This window comes from Talpa occidentalis, unplaced genomic scaffold, assembly GCF_014898055.3.
Source record: "Talpa occidentalis isolate TD23 unplaced genomic scaffold, MPIMG_talOcc4v2.1 talOcc4.2, whole genome shotgun sequence".
Lineage (NCBI taxonomy): Eukaryota > Metazoa > Chordata > Mammalia > Eulipotyphla > Talpidae > Talpa > Talpa occidentalis.
Window position 1 is genome coordinate 20,664,613 of NW_023602073.1, and position 21,373 is coordinate 20,685,985.

Genomic DNA, 21,373 nt, shown 5'->3' on the forward strand with positions numbered 1-21,373 from the left:
AATAAAACAAAGCAGTAAGGGATGAATGAAGCAAAAATAAAAACATGAGGCATATTAAATATAAATGTAAAATACAGAAATATATGATCATGTTAATAACAGAAACTGGAATGAGACTTTACATAAAAACCATCTGAATTCTATTTTGTGCATTTTTAGGATTGGAAAAGTTCATATTTGTGAAATGATAGCCGTGGATAAGTCATATTTTGTGATAATGGAACATAGTGTGTAATCTTCTAATCTGGGCTTGAAATGAAAACAATTAGAATATTGGCAGCACAACTAAACTTTGATGCTAGACAAACTGTTACCGTAATTTGAGGTTTTGAGGTCTAGTTCCCCAGCAAGGAATCAACCTCAGGCTGTGGTGGCAGTGTTGAGTCCCAGCACTAAACCACTACAGACTGGCCTCTCAAGATGCCCCAGAAGAAACCTCGCTTACTCTCAGGTAAGCAAATGAAAAGAGGCAAATTTATTTAGAGAAATGGATATAAGGAAAATTTTACTGAGGAGAAATGGAACAGAATCAAAGTAGGATTCACAGCCTCATGGACCAAGCCAGGAGCAAGAAAGCCACCCTAGAGTCATGCCTTGGGTGATATACCGCTTCCCTGATTATTCTAAAGTCCCATCAGTCTCTTTGTGCTTCGTTAGTTCTTGGTTGTCTCACTCACTCTGCCTTAATGTCTCTGTGCCTTCTGTGCCTAGAATTATATCTTGCATCTCAGCCCTTAGATTCCTTTTTTATTGCCCTTATCCAGAAATCCCTGCTGTCCCAAGTGAGGTGAGGGTTGTGTCTGATTAATCGCCTTTGGAATTTGCTGCCCTTATCTCTGGAGTCTTCGTTATTCCTCCAAGCCTTTTTATTCTGACCCTAGAAGCTATTTGCTTGCCCTATGATTCAAAACCATACACCATAAACCCAGGTTTCTTTAAAGTGGCTGTTTTTTACTCTCCCACACAAAGTAAAATGACATTGGCACTTAGTGACATAGTTCAGGCATTTTTTTGCTTCATTATAGTAAACTATTGGTATTTACCCTTTTTCAGATGATGGACATGTCTATTAGACATTATAATATTATCTAGTTATGATTTAAATGAATGACTTGCTATTTCAATTAATAGAATTAAACTAGGTCTTTTTGTGTATATTACTAAGTCTGCACACAAACTAATATCTTCAATAATTTGGTCCAATAAACAAAATAAGATGAATTCCAGATAACTGTGTCTGATCATTAAATTGACTCAACAGAACAATAGTCTGCAGGAATAATAAATATAATTGCAAGTTTTGGTCCCAGGGTATTTATTGAGAACACAAAATACCCACAGCACCCAGAAACTCTGCTTGTGCCAAAATAATTTAATTGCCTAATCGCCAGTAGCTAAAGAACGATTGTAATGGGCTTATTTTTCTCCACAGCTACTTCGTTTGAATGTGACTGGATGGTAGACATCTGGACTCAGCTAAGTGTCAGCTGGCCACACTGACAGCTTCTCCTGTTGAGGGAAGATATTCTTGAATATGCTCTGGTGAGTGTGCTTGAGTACTAAAAATATAGATTACAACAAATGATGGAACGCCCATGAGTTACTAGTTTGAGTGGATGAAATAACCAGCCATTAGTACTCAACTTGTAAAATATGAAATACTATGTGTGAGCTGTGAGTATTTTAATGGAAATTAGAAATCTGGGAAATAATATTGCAAACTCCTTTTATTCTGAAAGCATTTTAGAGAGTGCAATTCTCCCTACCAAAGTCTTTATACATATCACCAGCATAGAAGTAATTCAGCCTGAAATTGTGATGGGTTGATGCTGTTGATGTTCCTTGTGTTCATGTTGTTTATTGAGTCTTATAGTAGTGACTAGTAAGACATGAGAGATGCTTTCCACATCAGAAATTAAAGATAAATTGTTCAAATATAGTCGAAAAATTTAGAAATTGAGAATGTTCAAATATTTTATGAGAGCTAAATCAGCACATTTTACATCCTCACAGAAAATATGGATAAAGATTGAAAGAGCATAACAGGAGGCATGATTCATTTGTTACCAGTCATCAGCCTTCTTGTTTCTTTTGATTCATAGGGGAAAATTCTAAAGTAGAGAAAATTCAAGAATATTCTGGAATGGACATGTCAATGGTCATTTTTTTAGAAATATAGAGAAAAGCATTTACAAGAAAAATGACTGGTAAAAATCAATAAATATATTTCATAAAGTTAATATACATAATATATAATATATATTGTAATTATAGCATATATTAATAATATGTGTCATATATTAATATGTTTATATATTTAATAGACTTTTGTTAGGTTTTAAACACAATATTTCCATGTAAACATGAAACATTATTTATAAACATCCATCTTCACCCCAAACTGTGATAGAGATCTTAGATGTTGAATGTTCCCTCAGTTATATGACTATGAATATGTTGGAGACAATGAAATGGTAGAATTACAGATGTAAAACTAATGTAAATGGATTAACACTGAAAGCAGTAATTTCATTAAAGAGGAAAATCTACCATCTTTATCTCTTCATTAATGTGAGATTCATAAAAAAGACAAAGTCTTAAATAATACCTATGGACCAATAATAATTTGCTCTTTTCCATAAACAAAGCACAAATTTGGGCCTCTCCAATGGCACAGTGGGTTGAGCACAGTGCTGTGAAGCTGTCTGCAGCTTCTGCAGCACAGGTTTGATTCCTTGCCAGCCAGGAAGAAACCCACATGGCGAGGCAGGCCTCTCCTGTCTTGCCCGCTGCTCCCCTCAGCAATGTATTTCGGTCCTCTGCCTGTTCTTCTCCCTTCTCTGTCTCTGGTGAATTCTCTCACCCTCCCACGCCTCTGGCCTGTACCCCGGTTCTTGTATAAATAAATAAATCTTTAAAAAAAAAAAAAAGAATGCACAAATTTGATCATACCACTTGCTTGTATTGAGCTTATTTATTTTTTAAATAAATCATATTCTTTATTATTTTAATTGCATTCATTTTATTGATGTAGCATCTGTTTATAAGACTGTACTTGATATAGAGGTCTTTAGTCACACCTCCTCAGATATATGTAATCACCAGATATCTTTCATCATAATATATTCTACTGGGGCCTCCCCGGTGGCGCAGCAGTTGAGCGCCGGGTTGCAAAGCTGCCAGTAGCTTCTGCAGTGCCGGTTCGATCCCGGCTGCTCCCCGGCCACCTGAGGAGGGTCCCACATGGCACGCAGACCTCTCTTGCCACCCGCTGCTCCCCTCAGCAGTGTGCTTCGGTCCTTCTGCCTGCTCTGCTCCCCGCTCTGGCTCTGGTGAATTCTCTCACCCTCCCGCGCTTCTGACTGTACCCAGTGCTTGTATAAATAAATAAATAAAAATCTTTAAAAAAAAGAATATTTAAATATATATATATTCTACTGATTATGTATTTTTAATGTTTCACTAATTTGTTGGGTGTGAACATATTCCATAGTTGTTTTATACTAAGAATTACAGTAGATGGTATTTGTCCTTTATATGAGCCATATTATTTTCTTTTAAAATATGCATATGGAAGGGCTGTTCAATTATTTTTCTTTTGGGAAAATAGTATTTTTCAGATCAATCTGTATGATATACTATGTTAATGATAACAGTTATTTATATGTCATAATTAGGTACATGAATTAGTTATTAATTTGGCATTTCAAAATTATAATTAGTGAGAAAATAAGTGCTTAGTTAAAAACATGAGGAATTTTTTCTCTCATTTACAATGCAACATTATTACACTGCAATAATAAAGCTACAGTAGTTGAGTAGTATATGAATATATAGAATGATTAATGAAAAAAATAGGCAGCTAACAAAAGTTAATAAATGTGAGTTTATGAACTATATAACACTTTTAATAGAAATAAGAAAAAAAATGCTCCATAGTCCCATTATTAAAATTATATATTCTAAAAGATATTTTATAAACTTTATATATACATTCATTTTTCTTTCATTTGACTAAAATGGGCAATTCTCAAATTTACGATCTTCCTAACCTATGTTTCCATGAAGTAATTTAAAATTGCACAAGATGATTAGTATAAAAAACTACTTTCACATTTATGATGATGAGATAATGTCCAGTGACTTCATGCCTAACTTCATTGAATCCAGTGTGGTTGGGAGGTTAAGCAAAAGAAATTTCCAATGGTTCCCATCTTTTCTTGCAGTCAGCATCTTTCAGAAATTAAGAAGAACTATGGCTAATTTTACAATGAGTGGGTTTCTTCTGATGGGATTTTCTGCCAAGCCTGAGCTAGAACTCGTTCTTGCTTCTCTGTTCTTAGTCTTATACATGGTGGCGGTAATTGGCAACATCCTCATTATCACCGCAACTTTCATAGATGGTAGTCTTCACTCACCCATGTATTTCTTCCTGAAACATCTCTCCTTCCTGGATCTGTGCTACATTTCCGTGACTGTACCAAGATACATTTGCAACTCTTTCATGCAGAATGGCTATATTTCCCTATGGGAATGCATAGTGCAAAGTTTTGCTTTCATTCTCTGTGGTTCTGCTGAGCTGTCCATGCTCACAGTAATGTCGTATGATCGCTACATGGCCATCTGCTTTCCACTGCACTATGAAATCATCATGGATGTCAGCAAATGCGTCCAAGGAGTCCTAGGCATCTGGATCAGTGCGATCATTTCTGGTGCCATGCACACAGCTGCCACTTTCTCCATGCACTTCTGTGGTTCCCATATCATTCACCAGTTCTTCTGTGATATTCCACAGCTCATGAAACTCTCTTGTTCTAATGAGTATATCAGAGAGGTTGGTGTCACTGGCTTCTTGTCTCTGGTGGCCTTTCTTTGCATCACCTTTATTGGAGTGTCCTACACAAAGATATTCTCCACTGTGCTGAGGATGCCATCTGCTGAGGGTAGAGCCAAGGCCTTTTCAACTTGCCTTCCCCACCTGGCTGTGGTCATGTTGTTTATTACAACCAGTGTTTTTGAGTTTCTCAAACCACCTTCTGAATCTCCCAGTGCACTGGACATTTTGTTGACTATTATGTACACAGTTGTGCCCCCAACACTCAACCCAATGATCTATAGCCTGAGAAATCAAGCCATAAAGGCAGCTCTGAGAAAAGTTCTCCAAAGAAGACAAGCCTGATTATTTTGTTGAGGCACATCTCTTTATTCTTTATTGAGAGACAAGTTCAAGATATATTGGAGAAAACTCTTGGCTTAAATATAGAGAGACAAACGCCAAGTAAGTGAGTTTATGAAGGATCAAGACTGAGGAATCAAGTCTGAAAATAGTCTCTAGAGAGTTCTGGACAAACTGTCCAAAATTTGAGCTCTCAATAAGGATTTTATATAATTTGCAAGGGATACATAGCAAGGATCCAGGCAGGTGTCTCCTAATGTATCTCTCTGATGTTGTCCATTCACGAGGAAAACAAGGAGGGCTGTTAAAAATTTCCCTTTAGGGGCCTCCTCGGTGGCGCAGCAGGCTGAGCATAGCACTGGAAAGCTGTCTGCAGCCTCTGCGGTGCCGGTTCAATTCCTGGCCAGCCAGTGAGATTCCCACATGGCACGACAGACCTCCTATCTCACCTGCTGCTCTCCTCAGCAGTGTACTTTGGTCCTTCTGCCTGTTCTGCTCCCTGCTCTGTCTCTGGTGAATCCTCACCCTCCTGTGCCTCTGGCCTCTGCCCCAGTGCTTGTATAAATTAATAAATCTTTTAAAAAAATTCCCTTTATATTTGGAGCTCAATTTTCATTGAGCTGGGGGTTTTAGCCCTGCCATAAGCCTTGAAGCCTGCCATTCTTTGAAGTTAGTGAATTATCCAGAGGCAGCTATTTCCAAAATGTTCCTTTTTTCACAAACAGCATTTTCCCCGGGCACAACTTCTTCAGGACCATCTTAGCCCTTGGCTAGAGCCTTTTAGTTGGGACCAGGAAGATGGGGATCCAAATTGTTAACTTTCCTTAACCAAACCAGGAATCTTAAGGTAAGTAGAGAAATGAGCATAGGCAAGTTGTCATATAAGAAAGTTATCATGGCGCTGGAAGGGATCATGCTCAGCGAAAAAGCCAGAAAGAAAAAGAAAAATACCACATGGTCTCACTCATAGCAGGAATCTAGAAAACTTAAATAAGGGACCAGGAAAAAGAATAACTATAAGAAAGTGAAAATCAAAATCAACAAAAAACTATGAACCAGAGACACTCTGTGGGGGGTGGGGGGCAGGAAGGGAGGGATTGGGGTCAAAATAAGGGGGTTGCAATTGTATGGGGAATATAAAAATAAAATTCATTAAATAAATATATAAATTTTAAAAATTTGAAAAAAAAAAAGAAAGTTGTCATTAATATGTGCTGTCTGGGTAATACAAATCTTCACATATAGCTCTATAAGCATTGCTCTTGAAAATACAGATTAAAATATCTCTCTGCAAAGTCACTCTTTTACTTGTCTCCCCTTGACAAAAAGAACGGGATTTGCACTCACTTGGTCCCAAATCATTTGTGCTGAATATAACATCTCCTTTTCCAAATATGAGTTTAATTCTCACCTCTATGAGTCATTATTGTTTTCAATTAAACTGTGAAAGGGGGATCAGCTCATCCTGGTTTGCCCCAAATCTTTGTTATTTCAAAACAAGAATTCTGTCCTTCAGAATATTTTTTTCTGTGTCAGATTGCTCCATATAATAGTTCACACAAAGGCCCTCCCTGGTGGTGCAGTGGTTGAGCACAGTGCTGTGAAGCTGTCCGCAGCCTCTGCAGTGCAGGTTTGATCCCGACCAGCCGGCGAGAATACCACATGGCATGGCAGACTTCTCCTGTCTCTGCCGCTGCTTCCCCTCAGCAGTGTATTTCGTCAGTCTGCCTGTTCTGTTCCCACTCTGTCTCCGGTGAATCCTCTCACCCTCCTGCGTATCTGGCCTGTACCCCAGTTCTTGTATAAATAATAAATTTAAAAAAAAAAGTTCCTACAAAAATATGTTATCATGAGTCAAATTATATCGTAAATATATGAATTTAGAAAGTTTAATCTAGCTCGATGTTTAGCTTTCTAAAATGTAAACTTTTAAATATTTCTTGTTGAGTGAAATAAATATATAAACTTATTCTCAAACATGTTATATATTTCTGTTCTTAATAGCCATCTTGGTTAAAAAAAAGCTAATAAAAGTTTGGTTATATGACTTCAGAAACTCATGTGGTTGTATATTCTGATTAAGGGAAAAAATATTAAATATACAAAACACATTACAATTGTGTATTGACAAAACACAATGAATGACAATATATCAACACTCATTCTTGGTTCTGTTCTAATGCAAGATTTACAGAATGATTTAGAATATTTTAAGTGATGTTTTCATTTTCTGTAATCAAATGACACGTATAGGAAGAAAACCCAAGGCTAGATAGCTTGTTTATGCTACTTCCATGTGCAGTGTCATAGCATCTATCTTCTCTTTCTTTTTTAAGGTATCATTGATTAACAACAATGTGTAAGTTTCAGGGGTCAGTTTTATACCTCATAGTATATATACCACAAAGCAACCACCCCCAGAGGCCTAGTTACCATCTGCTGACATTGAAAGCAGCCCCCCACCCACCACCACTCCCTTTCCCTGTGGTAACCAGCTTTCTGCTGTCATGAAATTAGCCGTTTGTTGGGGTTTATGTGTTCAACTATTTTTGCTTCTTTATATTCCATAGACAGTGAAAGTCATAATGTTGATCTTTCTCTTCATGATTTGTTTCACTTAGCATGATCCCCTCAGGTTACATCCTTGTTACAGGATTCCTCTTAAAAATATAGCTGAATACTATGCTGTTGTGTGTAGTACATTTCATATCTTCTTTCTGCAGCCATCTGTTAAGGGTAATATGTGTTGTAAATGGGGATTCAATGAACATAATTGTCCATATAACTTTTCAAATTAGTAGTTTCATATTCTTTGAAAGAAAACCAAGAGGCATCTGCATCTTGTTTTCCATATTTTGCATCAATGTACCATTGTACAAGGATTCCCTTTCCTCTACCTCTTCTCCAGAACCTGTTGTTTCTTCTGGATAACAGCCCTTCTCACAGGTGTGAGGTGAGATGTCTGGGTGGCTTGGATGTGCAGTCCCCATAATAAGAGAGCTGAATATCTTTTCATGAGTCTGTTGGCTGGCTGAGTTCTATGGAGAAGAGCCTGTTCAGATCCTCTGGCCCTTTTTAATAAGATTTTTTAAATGCTGAATTGTATGAGTTGATTATATATTTTGACATTAATTCCGTGTTTGATATATGGTTTGTAAATAGCTTCTCCCATTCATAGGTTACCTTTTTCTTCTATATCCTGGTCTAGTCATTCTTTTTTTTTTTTTCAAAGATTTATTTTTATTTATTTATTTATACAAGCACTGGGTACAGTCAGAAGCGCGGGAGGGTGAGAGAATTCACCAGAGCCAGAGCGGGGAGCAGAGCAGGCAGAAGGACCGAAGCACACTGCTGAGGGGAGCAGCGGGCGGCAGGAGAGGTCTGCGCACCATGTGGGACCCTTCTCTGGTGGCCGGGGAGCAGCCGGGGATCGAACCGGGGCTGCAGAGGTTGCGGGCTGCTTTGCAACCCGGCGCTCAACCGCTGCGCCACCGGGGAGGCCCTAGTCATTCTTTTTCATGTGGGTACCCATATTTACCAACACTATTTACTGAAGAGATGCCCCCTTTTCTATCATTTGCTCTTGATCTTTGTGATAAATTAGCTGATGATATAAATGTGCCTAAAATTCTGAACTCTCTATTCTGTTCCTTTGATTTTTATGCCTGTTGTTATTCTAGTATCAAATTCTAATTTGATACTACTAACCAATTTGATAGAATCAAATTCTTATTGATACTAATGCTTTTTTAAGTAGAGTTTAAGTTCAGAGAAGTGATCCCACCATTCTTTTTCCTTAGGATTGTTTTAACTATGCATGGTTTTTATGATTCTATACAAATTCTATTTGTTGTATTTCTATGAAACATGCCATTGAAATTTTGATAGGGATTGCATTAAAGGTATGTATGTTTTTAGGTAAGTTGGACATTTTAAAGATGTTAAAACCCTTGAGAACAGACTATCTTCCCATTTCCTTGTGTCCTCTTTTTTTCAACATTGTGTTTATTATCTAGCGTATGTGTCTATAAACTTCTTTGTAAAGTTGTCTTTGGTATTTTATACTTTTTGATATGATTGTAAGTAGGTTGTTTCTTTTCTTTCTACTAGTTTTTTGTTTCCTTATAAAAAACAGACAGATTTTGTAGTGACCACATATTGGCATAAAATTTGGCCTTTTAAAAATGAGTGTATTCAACTGCACTTTATGAAAAAACAGTTACAAAAAAACACTGACTAACTGACCCCAGACACATAGGGGCTTCTCCTCAGATGGCTCCTGATGAATTCTTCGTCATGTTTGTGGCTTTTTAACACAATTCCCTCCCCAAACCCTGTTATGTTCTGCTTTTAATTTCTCAAATTTCCACATATTTCTCAGCATCATGCTTTGGGCATGTAAATGTTCAGTAAATGCAGTCAATGTACCTGGTTTCTGGTTACCTCTTTGCTTTTCTTTTACTCACAATGAATGCCCATAACTCACAAGACAAGCCTCCCAAGTATTGCCTAAAAGAACAGTGCAAAGCAGCATTTCCTGGCAGTGAAGTACAGTGAGCTCTTCCACATCCAAATGTTAACAACTATTATGTATTCACATGAATTCTCTCAACTTATGACTAGATTTTCATGTAGTCTCCTAATTGTATGGAATGAAATAAAATAATTAATATTTATTAATGAAAATAATTATGGTTAATTTGTTCATTTTATTAAGGCAGTGTGCTTGTTAGTGGCTGTGTATAGTGAGTTCATGCAATAAAATTGCTATATATTCTTTTTACTAGTTTTGCTTATAGGTCTAGAAAAAATTCAAAATAATTCAATATTGAATCTATTTTTCTGTTGGAAAAAACATGATATATTATGGAAGTTGCATACATTTTTAAAACAAAGTATGGGTTGTCAAAGAAATTTAGTGTGGATGTTTGAGGTTATTTCAGATATGTCCCCCAAAACCTAAGGATATATTATGATTGACATACATATAAAGTAAAGTTCTGAGATAACCAAGTAAAATGTTTTATATTTTAATTTTACAAATTCAATAACTATCTTTATGATTGCTGACTAATATTTTAGGATTCTATGTGCAATAGGGTGGTCACCAGGAAAAGGGGAGGTTCCAGGTTTCCTACCCCACCCAAAGGAGGGTGGAGCTGAGCAGGGAGAGAAGAAGCTGCAGAAGAGACTGAGGAAGGAAGGAAGCAGGATGGAGAGCAAGAAGGAGCCCTGGAGGAGGCACGTGGAACAGAGAGAGATGTGAAGAAACTGCGCTTGCCTTTTGGTCGTGGATTGGGTGACGCAGATGTGGGTGAGAGACCCATGGGGAGGTGACAATGGCAGTTTTTATCTTGATAGTGATTTTGCTCTTTTTTCCTCCCAGACTTGTTTGGTTGTTTCTGATCCTTTTCTGTGGGTCACCACTGGAAGATGCTTTGGACTTGCGGCAGCTTTAGTTTCTTGTTCTGGGCCAATCCTGTTTGGGTGGACTTTTACCCACGAGGGGGTGGGTAAGTTTGGGTGTTTGATTTAGAGACTATATTCTTTGACTTTCCTGTATTGTTTCCTAATTGTATTAAAGTCCCTTCCCATTAAAGTCTTACATGTTTTGTGTTGATGTGGCAGATGGCAGAACCTATTTAGAGCAGGCAGGTTTGCAGGATTTGGGGTGCCCCTCTCCCTGCTCTGTAACATATGTACTTAATTAATATAATTAAATGAACAATGTACTGTCAAGCAAGTATAATATCAAACTCTATAAATTACTGTAGTTTTGTAGTAATTTATTATATGAAGTACTCTATTCTTCCAGATTGTCTAGCTTCTCCACTCTCTATTTACACAAACTTTAAAATCAGTTTTCCAATTCCAAAACATACCAGCTGAAATTTTGTTTGTAATTACATTCATCAATAATAAAGCAGAAAAATTAAAAAGATTATGTCTTCCAATTCCTGGTCAGAAAAATTTTGAATTTATTAAAGTCTTTAAAAATTCTCTCATCCATTATATGTAATTATTAGTGTAATGGCTTTGTAGATTTTTTCAATACTTAAATTAATTTCTTTATTGAAATTACTCTTGCAGTTTAACATTATGTAAGTTTCAAGTGTGCATCATTAAAAATCAACTTGTGTGTGTTCTACATTAAGTTCATCACTAAAGCTCAGATTCTGTTCTTCTCCATACAATTGACACATTGCACCTGATTTACCCACTCTTCTTCCCCTTCCCCTCTGGTAACCACTAATTGGTCCAAAAGTTTGTTTTTGTATTATTCAGTTCTCTGTTTGTCTGGTTCTCTATACAACACATCGAGTGAAATCCTACTGTACTAACCTTTTTTTGGTGTCTTATCTCACTCAGCATAATACCCTCGGGGCCACACATGTTGGGGCAAATGGTGGGGTTCATCTTATATTGTTTTTTTTTAAAGATTTATTTATTTATTTATACAAGCACTGGGTACAGTCAGAAGTGTGGGAGGGTGAGAGAATTCACCAGAGTCAGAACGGTGAACAGAACAGACTAGACTGATGAAATACACTGCTGAGGGGAGCAGCAGGCGCTGCAGGAGAGGTCTGTCACGCCATGTGGGACCCTTGCCAGAGGCCAGGGATCAAACTTGTGCTGCAGAGGCTGCAGGCAGCTTCGCAGCCTAGTGCTCAACCGCTGTGCCACCAGGGAGGCCTTCATCTGATATTGTTTTGGAGTTAATGGGTTTGCGGTGTGTGGTCCTTGGGTTCACCCCGGGAAAGGTTTCACCAGAGCTCCCCTTTCAGCCGCACAGGGCGAGTTTCCCAGGCAGTTTCTCCATGAGACAGAGACATTAGTTATATTTAAGGAGCAGGTTTATTAGGGAAAGGGACAGAAGAGTAAAAGACACTTGCATAGACACCAGCAGGCAGGAAGAGCTACACTGAGAGGAACAGGTTTGCTAAGAGAGGCCTGCATGGCCACATGTGGGCAGCCTTGAGGAGAGCTGCCTCTATTGGGAGAGGGCAGTGAAGCCAGGCATGGTACAGGTCATGGGCAGGCAGGAATTCTGCTGCCATGAAGAGGAGCAGAGTTGTTGAAAAGAAGCACCTGCATAGGCACAGGTGGGCAGAGGGACTGCTGCCCTGAGCCAGTGCAAAGACTGTACTGATAGAAATATTTCTCTTTAGGAGGGGCTCAATCCTTGTGAGTCTTCAATTAGTTGCTGATTTTGGATAACTGCAGAATCTGAAAAGGACTGGAGATTCTACAATGGGCTGAATCTCCATATCTTTACCTTAACAATTGCACAGGACACCCAAGTGCTATTCCATTGTATGATATATAGCATACTTTTTAGCCGATCATTTGTCCTTGAGCATTTAGTTTCTTTCTTACCCTTGGCTATTGTAACAAAATACTGCAATAAAAATTGTGACATATATTATCTATTTGATTTAGTGTGATTGTACTTTTTTGTACTTACACAGAAAAGGGATAACTGGATCATATGGAATTTCTATTTTTAGTTTTTGTATTTTTTCTTTATTGCTATAACATTGCTCTGCAACACTGCTTATGATTTAGGGGAATAGGCTTACAACCCTCCAAAGTATGTTACTGATGGAGGACAAGAATAGAAAAACTGAAAAGGAGGTGCTATAAGATCAGAACCCTAGCTCACAAAATGCTAAGAGGTGCAGATGAGGGTAGAAGGGATTAGCATAGTCATTGACCCAGCTATAGAAACCAAGATCCTTAGGCGCCAACGCCTACATTACAAATCATAAGATGCAAGCATGTATCAGACTGCTGTGGGGAGTGTCTAGAGCACAGGCCTGAAGGTCAAGATATGGATATTGAGACTAACAGACCCCAAGGTAAAGATATGGAGATTGAGTCCATTGTAGAATCTCCAGTCCCTTTCAGATTCTGCATAGTTATTCAATATCAGCAACTAGCCAAAGGCTCACAAGGAGTGAGTACCTCCCAAAGAAAGAAGACTGTGTCAGTGCAGTCTCTGCACTGGCTCGGGGCAGCACTTCTTCTGCCCACCTGTGCCTATGCAGGTGCTTCTTTCACCAACTCTCTCCCTCTACAGGGCAACAGCTTTCTGGCTGCCCATGATCTGTACCATGCTGGGACTTCTCATCACTGATCTCCCTCAGCAGAGGCCGCTCTCCTCAAAGATGCCCGCCTGCAACCATGCAGGTCTCTCTCAGCAAACCTGTCCCATCCGGGCAGCTCTTCCTGGCCGCTTGTGTCTGTGCAAGTGTCTTTTACACTTCTGTCCCTTTCCCTAATAAATCTGTCTTTTAAATATAGCCAATGTCTTTGTCTCATGGAGAAACTCGCCTGGAAAACTCACTGTGTGCCATTGAAAGGGGAGCTCTTGGGCCTCCCCGGTGGTGGTGCAGTGGTTGAGCGCTGGGTTGCGAAGCTGCCCGCGGCCTCTGCGGCGCCGGTTCGATCCCCGGCTGCTCCCCAGCCACCGGAGGAGGGTCCCACATGGCGCGCAGACCTCTCCTGCCGCCCGCTGCTCCCCTCAGCAGTGTACTTGGGTCCTTCTGCCTGCTCTGCTCCCCGCTCTGGCTCTGGTGAATTCTCTCACCCTCCCGCGCTTCTGACTGTACCCAGTGCATGTATAAACAAAACAAACAAACAAAACCAACAAATAAATAACATGCCTCTATAAAAAAAAAAAAAGAAAGAAAGAAAGAAAGGGGCGCTCTTTCCCAGAGTGAACCCAAGGACAGCACACTCCAAACTCCAAAACGACATCATTACCACCCACTACCACATCAAAGTGTTACAGGGCAGGAAGAGGGGTACCCCAGAATCTGCAAACCTGCCTGCTCTAAATAGGTTCTGCCATCTGCCTCATCAACACAAAACATATAAGACTTAAATAGGAAGGAATTTGAAAACAGTTAGTAAACAATAAACAATACAGGCGATACCAGAATTGTCAGGCCTAGTCTCCCAGCCAGGAACGGATCCCAGGCTGCAGGGGCAGCGCTGAGCCCCAGCCACTAGACCCCCACGGGTTGGTGTCTCACGAAGCCGCAGCAGGAACTTCGCAGGCACTCAGGCAAGCAAGCGAGAAGAGGCAGTTTCGTTTATAGAAAGAAAAAGTTTATTGAGGAGAAAAAGAACAGAAATAAAGTGGGACTCCCAGGGAGGGGCAAGGAAGCCAAAGTGGAGTCTTGTCTCAGGGAATATAGACCTTTTTTCCCTCATTATTCTAAAGCTCCACCAGTCTCTTTATGATTGGTTAGTTCTCCGCTGTCTCACTTAATCTGCTACTGAGTGGGGGATCTTCACATTCCTTATCTAACAGGTTTGTCTTTCCCCATTTATTATGCTTATCGCTTTATCTTTATGGCTGAGTCCTCTGGGTGAGTATCTCTACACTTTATCTTATCACCTGAAGAAAACCAGGACCATCCTTAATATTGTCCGTGGTCCTAGGATGTTTGTTTTTCCCCTATTGTTAACAATGGTCCTGGGATGTTTGTTTTTCCCAGTGGAATTGGTTACATTCCCTTGGTTGTCCTTATCTCTGAAGCCTCCCTAAATTCTTCAGAGGTCCCCTCCTGCACTGTCCCTAAAACTGCCTAATAACCCTAGCTTGCCCTGTCTCACAGGAAAGGCAAAGAATCTAGTTTCTAAATCAAGCACCCAAAGTTACCCGTCCTCTTGTGTGTAAAAGTCCACCCAAGCAGGATTGGCCCAGAGCAAGGCCCCAAAGCCTGCCACACGTCTAAAGCACCTTTGGGGCAGGGAGGGGCATAGAAAAGAGTCAGAAACAGCCAGACAAGTCTGGGAGGAAAAGAGCAAAATCAAAATCAAGATAAAAGCTGCCACTGTTATCCTCCCCACTGGTCTCTCACTCACATTTGTTTCATCCAGTCCTTGACCCAAAGGCAAGTGCAGTTTCTTCATATGTCTCTGCTCCATGTGCCTCCACCAAGTCTCCTTCTGGCTCCTTCCTTCCTTCCTTTCTCCCTTCTTCCCTTCCTCCCTCCCTCCCTCCTCCAGCTTCTCTTCTCCCAGCCCAGCTCTCCTCCTTTGGGTGGGGCAGGGAACCTGGAACCTCCCCCTTTCCTGGGGACCACCCTGTTACAAAAGTACCCACAGTACTTTAGCCTAGATTGTGGGCCTCCTCTCCCCTCATCTCACCCCAACCTTCCAGTCAATCTAGTAGTCCAGGATTTGCTGTAATTCCCACAATCCTTCCCTCTTCTCAGAAGGGTCACTGGGAAGCAACCTTCAGAGTTTCTTTTGGATAGATCTGTAACAGGGTGGTCCCCAGGAAAGGGGGAGGTTCCATGTTCCCTGCCCCACCCAAGGGAGGGTGGAGCTGAGCAGGAAGAGGAGAAGCTGCAGAAGAGACTGAGGAAGGAAGCAGGATGGAGCCAGGAGACCTGGAGGAGGCGCATGGAGCCTAGAGACACATGAAGAAACTGCGCTTGTCTTTTGGTCATAGACTGGGTGACACAGATGTGGGTGAGACCCGTGGGGAGGTGACAATGGCAGCTTTTATCTTAATGTTGATTTTGCTCTTTTCCTTCCGGGCTTGTCTGGTTATTTCTGACCCTTTGCTGTGGGTCCCCACTGGAAGATGCTTTAGACTTGTGGCAGGCTTTGGGGCTTTGCTCTGGGCCAATCCCATTTGGATGGACTTTTACCCATGAGGGGATGGGTAACTTTGGGTGCTTCATTTAGAAACTAGACTCTTTGCCTTTCCTGTATTGTTTCCTAGTTTTATTAAAGGTCCTTCCAATTAAAGTCTTATATGTTTTGTGTTGATGCGGCGGATGGCAGAACCCATTTAGAATAGGCAGGTTTGTGGGGTTTGGGTTGCCCCTCTCCCTGTCCTATAACAGATTTGGTGACCACGAAGATTTAGGACAAAAACCATCCGTGGTTAGTCAGCCCCATGGGGAAATTGGGCTTCCCTATGGCACTGGCTACCATAAGCGCAAATATGATTTTTGGTTTCTCCGGTGTGTTTGTTTCATTCGTTTTCTTTCAGACTGGAACCCTGGAAAACTTTCATCTGAGACTGTATCCCAGCATCCATATGTTTGATCTTCATCACCATGGAAATGGTGGCAAAAAGTGAAAGGGGGGAATTGTTAGGAGGAAGTGATGTCCTGAGTTAATCCCATACAGGATTAACTTTGTGGACTCCACCGTCACTCCAGACTAAAGCCATCAAGACTCTGGGAAAGACAAATCCCATCACCACCAAGGGAGGGTGGCTGGGACCTGAGGGTGGAGTTGGGCAGCCAGGTTGGATATAAAAAACCAAACACGTGGGCCTTGGGCTCTCTGACTCGCGATCGCTCCCCTCCTGGCTTCACCGCTCCTGGCTGGCGGCCAGCTCTCAGAGCGCCATTTTGGGATTCCTAATCAGCGGATCGGGTAGGACTCATTTAAAACTTTGTCTCCCACTTTTCTCCCAGAGCTGTACATTTCCTCATTTCCCCTTCCCTTTGTAAATAAACCTTTTATTAACCTTTCACGTGTGCCTGCAGTAGAGCATTGATAAGTCCTTTTAAGTGCGCGGGTGAGGACCCACAGTCAGGCACCCCGTTTTGTATCGGGGTTGCTCTACAACAGATCCAGCTGCTGTCTCTGGCCAATACTCCTTGCAGTTTCTGTCAGGTGATTGATACACTTTCTCATTCTCGGTAATAAAACACCACTTTCCTTAGTTTTGCATCATTTAGGGCAGAGCATCTGTTGGAAAAGAGCAAAATGTTTTTACTCAATTGTTTCCATCTTACAAAAATAACACCTTTTACATGATTATCCTTCATCAAATGAAGGAATGTGCACTCACTTGGGCTCAAGTCTATTGAGACGAAAATGACACCCTTTTCCCCATAACAGTACTTTAATGCTCATCCTTAAAAGCACTCTTCTACTTTGTATTACTTTGTATTACTTTGTCTTTTTCCTGGTCTCTTATTTAGGTTTTCTAAATTCCTGCTATGAGTGAGACTATCCAGTATATTTCTTTTTCTTTCTGACTTATTTAGCTGAGCATGATCCCTTCCAGCTCCATCCATGTTGCTGCAAACTGTTTGTGTTTATCTGCGGGGTTAGGAGTGATGCTGGCGTGTGTAACAACTGCTGCCGCTTTACCACGAGTTCTTGTCTGGCGAAACCGTAGAAAGGAATTCACAGACTTTTTGAAGTAAGTAAGCAGAGACAGACAAATCTTGTCTTTGAAAGAAAAGTTTATTTAGGAAGAAAGGAAACAAAGAAGAAAGACTCCCAGGTATAAGGTACCTGGGAGGGGCCGAGATGAGCTGGTACGGGATATTATGTTGGCAATATATAATTTTTTTTCCCTCATTAGGTTTAAATTTTACTCTTTCTCTCCCTGATTGGTTAACTCTCAGAGGGTCTCACACTTACTGAGTGGGGAAATGTCACATTCCTTATCTAACAGTATTTTCTTTCCCCATTTGTTATGCTTATCACTTTACCTTTATGGTCTAGCCCTCCTGGTGAGCATCTTTACACTTTATCTTATCATCTGAAGAAAACCAGGACCATCCTTAACAAGATTATCTGTGGTACTAGGATGTTTGTTTTTCCCCTATTGTTAACAATGGTTCTAGGATGTTTGTTTTTCCCAGTGGAATTGGTTATATTTCCTTGGTTATCCTTATCTCTGAAGCCTCCCTAAATTCTTCAGAGGTCCCCTCCTGCACTGTCCCTAAAACTGCCTAATAACCCTAGCTTGCCCTGTCTCAGGAGGGGCAGGAGAGGGAAGATTAGGGTCAAAATAAGGGGGGGGGGGTGCAATTGTATGGGGAATATAACCAAATTGAAAATGCATACATTGTGTAAGAATGAAAAATGATGTAAGAATTATATAAAATAAAATATTTTTTTTAAAAAAGCACTCTTCATTCTATAATACTATCAGAAGGAGGAGCAGCCCATCCTGGTTTGCCCTGAATTTTGTCATCAAAACTGAGAGTCCGGGGCCTCCCAGGTGGTGCAGCAGTTGAGCGCTGGGTTGCAAAGCTGCCCACAGCTTCTGCAGCGCTGGTTCGATCTCAGCCACCAAGTGAAGGTCCCACATGGCGCGCAGACCTCTCCTGCCGCCCGCTGCTCCCCTCAGTAGTGTATTTCGTTGGTCTGCCTGTTTTGTTCCCCGCTTTGGCTCCGGTGAATTCTCTCACCTTCCCTTCTGACTGTACCCAGTGCTTGTATAAATAAATAAATAAATAGTAAAAAAAAAATGAGTGTCCGGTCCTTCTTAATATTTCTTTTGTCTTACAGAGTATTCCAAATAATATTTCATAGATACCGGTATTTTACAGATTTTTTTTTTTTTTTGGAAACTGAGGCCAGTGTTCCGTAACATTGCCACAAGTAAGATTAAGTTATAACCTTAAGAATGTATTAAGAGAGCCTCCCTGGTGGTGCAGGCGGTTGAGTGTAGCACTGTGAAGCTGTCTGCAGTCTCTGCAGTGCCGGTTGGATCCCTGCGGGTCTCAGAGCAACCCACATGGCGAGCACACCTCTCCTGTCTCGCCTGCTGCTCCCCTCAGCAGTGTATTTCTTCAGTCTGCCTGTTCTGTCCCCTGCTCTGGCTCTGGTTAATCCTCTCACCCTCCCGTGCATCTGTCCTGTACCCTGGTTTTTGTATAAATAAAATAAAATATTAATTAAAAAAAAAGAGGGCCTCTCCTGGTGGCGCAGCGGTTGAACACTGGGCTGCGAAGCTGCCCGCAGCCTCTGCAGCACCGGTTTGATCCCCAGCAAGGGTCCCACATGGCGGGACAGACCTCTCCTGCCACGCCCACTGGTCCCCTCAGCAGTGTATTTCGTCAGTCTGCCTGTTCTATTCCCCACTCTGGCTCTGGTGAATTCTCTCACCCTCCCACACTTCTGACTGTACCCAGTGCTTGTATAAATAAATAAATAAATCTTAAAAAAAAAAGTAAGCTATATCTAGCTCAATTGTTTAGCTTTCCAAAATATCAACTTAATATATATTGCTTTTAAAATGAAATAAAAATATAAACTTATTTTCTCAAAAGTTTTCTCTTATATATTTTCAGTTTAATCTTAGTAACCATACCTAGTAATATGAAGCTAGGAAATGCTTGGTGATATGACTTTAGAAACCAAATAGTTTGAATATTCTGTTTTAGTGGACTGATGTAAAATTGCAAAATAATGCCTAATAATATACAAACCTCAAATTTTGGTCCTTTTGTTAGAAAGGAAATGAGGTCAAGAGTATCAGACTGAAGCGGGTTTTATTGAAAGTCTGTGAGGGACAACACCCTGCAGGCTGAGTGTCGCTCCCCCTAAATGGGGAGCGCAGGTCTTTATAGCGTTAAGCAATTGCTGAAATTGTTTGGTGTGGCAGAGACCACCACAGCTAGCTTGACCTTTTAGATAAGAGTGCTGAGGCCCTGGCAATGAATCTTGAAAGGGAAGGAGGTGTAAGTGATGAGAAATATATTATTTAGCAAATGAATATAATAAAGATTCTAGCAGAACTTCCAGCCCAGGCGCAATGAACATTCTAAGGAGGCATAATTAACCAGTTTGCTTACTTACAGGCCCTTCCCTTTTAAAATTCATGGCCAGGGCCTCAGCACTCTTATCTACAAGGTCAGGCAGCAAGTTAGCTGGTCTTTCTCTCCAAGACCATCCCTGAATGCCGGCATCTTTCCCCCCTTGTCTGCCCCCCACCCCCCTTGTCTGGGGACTTTGCTGCAAATGGTTGTGCCTGCTGAAGAACGATGCTATCAATGTAACAGATATGTAGACAGTTGTATGTAAAAGGAGCACTCGGTCCTTAAACTGGTGCTCAGACCTTAGGGGGCTACCCAGATCTGGGACCTCATGCATGAGTAGCAAAGTTTTTCCTGTCCTCACCATTCCTGAAGTACTGCTTGTTCTTTCTCTGTCTGGGTAAAAGGCTAGAATTCATTTCTACAACAAGTCTGCCTGTTCTGTTCCCCACTCTGTCTCTGATGAATCCTCATCTCCTGCATCTCTGGCCTGTACCCTAGTTCTTGCATTCATAAATAAAGAAATCTTTAAAAAATAATAAAAAATAAAGTTCTTGCTGTAATAAAGTACTGGGAATATACATTAATTTACAATGTTTTATAAGCATGAACACATATCAGCTGAAGAGGTTAGAATCTATCATACTTGTATCATCCTTTGACAAAACAATGAACTGATATTAATTCATCCATTGATTTTTAAATTTGGATCACTATGCATTATATTTACACAATATTTTTGTCCATTTTTTAGATAGCTATTCTTTTTGTTGCCACAATTATTTTAGTATATATAATTATTTTGGTATAGTCTAGTAATATTTTATTTTTTCTTTTAATCATTTTAAGATTTAGAAACATGTACTCCTGAGGACTAACAGATTAATATGTTATTTAGCATTTCCCCTACATTAGCAACAATTAATCCGTTGATTCTAAAGAGGCAAAGAAAAGGTATAACGAGATTTTTGCAGTGTGACCTCAGTAAATTACTCATAGAGACCTTCCAGGTTGAGAGAGCCTAAGTGGAGCTCTACAAGGACCCAGGGGTGCTGGGAGCCAGGTGTTCTCTATCAGTGCATGATATCATGTGATAGCCCAACTCCAATAACTCAGGAAGCAATAAGAAAAGAACCTCATATTAACTGTTTTGCATCACCCTGATGGAAATGATCATGGAGGATTTCTAATTTTTAAAAAAAATTATAATTTTTTTCACACTTCATGGTGTGAGATTTTATTCTAAATTTGCAGAAGTAATGTTTATAGAGCTATATGTGTGAATATTTGTATTACTCAGATAGCACAGTTATGGCAACTTCTCCTATGTTCATTTATTTACCTTAAAAATTGTGGTTGACTATGTCAGGTTTGGTAAACCAAATACAAAATTGTGGTCCACTTTTCCTATTTGCAACTACAAAGCACAAGTCAAGAGCGAAGATGCAACTGCCCAAGTCCTAAAATATTGTTCCCAGGAAAAAGATGATTTGTGGAAAGGTAACATTTTGGAAACTGCTGTCTCTGTGGAAATCACTAACTTCAAAGAAAGACAGACTTCAGCATTGAAGAAACAGCTGAAACTCCCAGTTCCCAGAAGATGAAGCTCTAAATAGGGTACTTTTTTAACTCTTTGTTTTCCTTGATATACAGACAACAT

General features: G+C 40.3%; 1 protein-coding gene across 1 annotated transcript; it reads left to right on the forward strand.

Annotated features, from left to right (window-relative positions):
* Positions 1-4,255: 4,255 nt before the first annotated feature.
* LOC119251043 (olfactory receptor 14J1-like) lies at positions 4,256-21,317 on the forward strand. Its single transcript, XM_037518550.1, has 3 exons — positions 4,256-5,173; positions 13,139-13,183; positions 21,192-21,317. Exons 1-3 carry the CDS (start codon positions 4,256-4,258, stop codon positions 21,315-21,317), a joined length of 1,089 nt encoding a protein of 362 aa, XP_037374447.1.
* Positions 21,318-21,373: the final 56 nt, after the last annotated feature.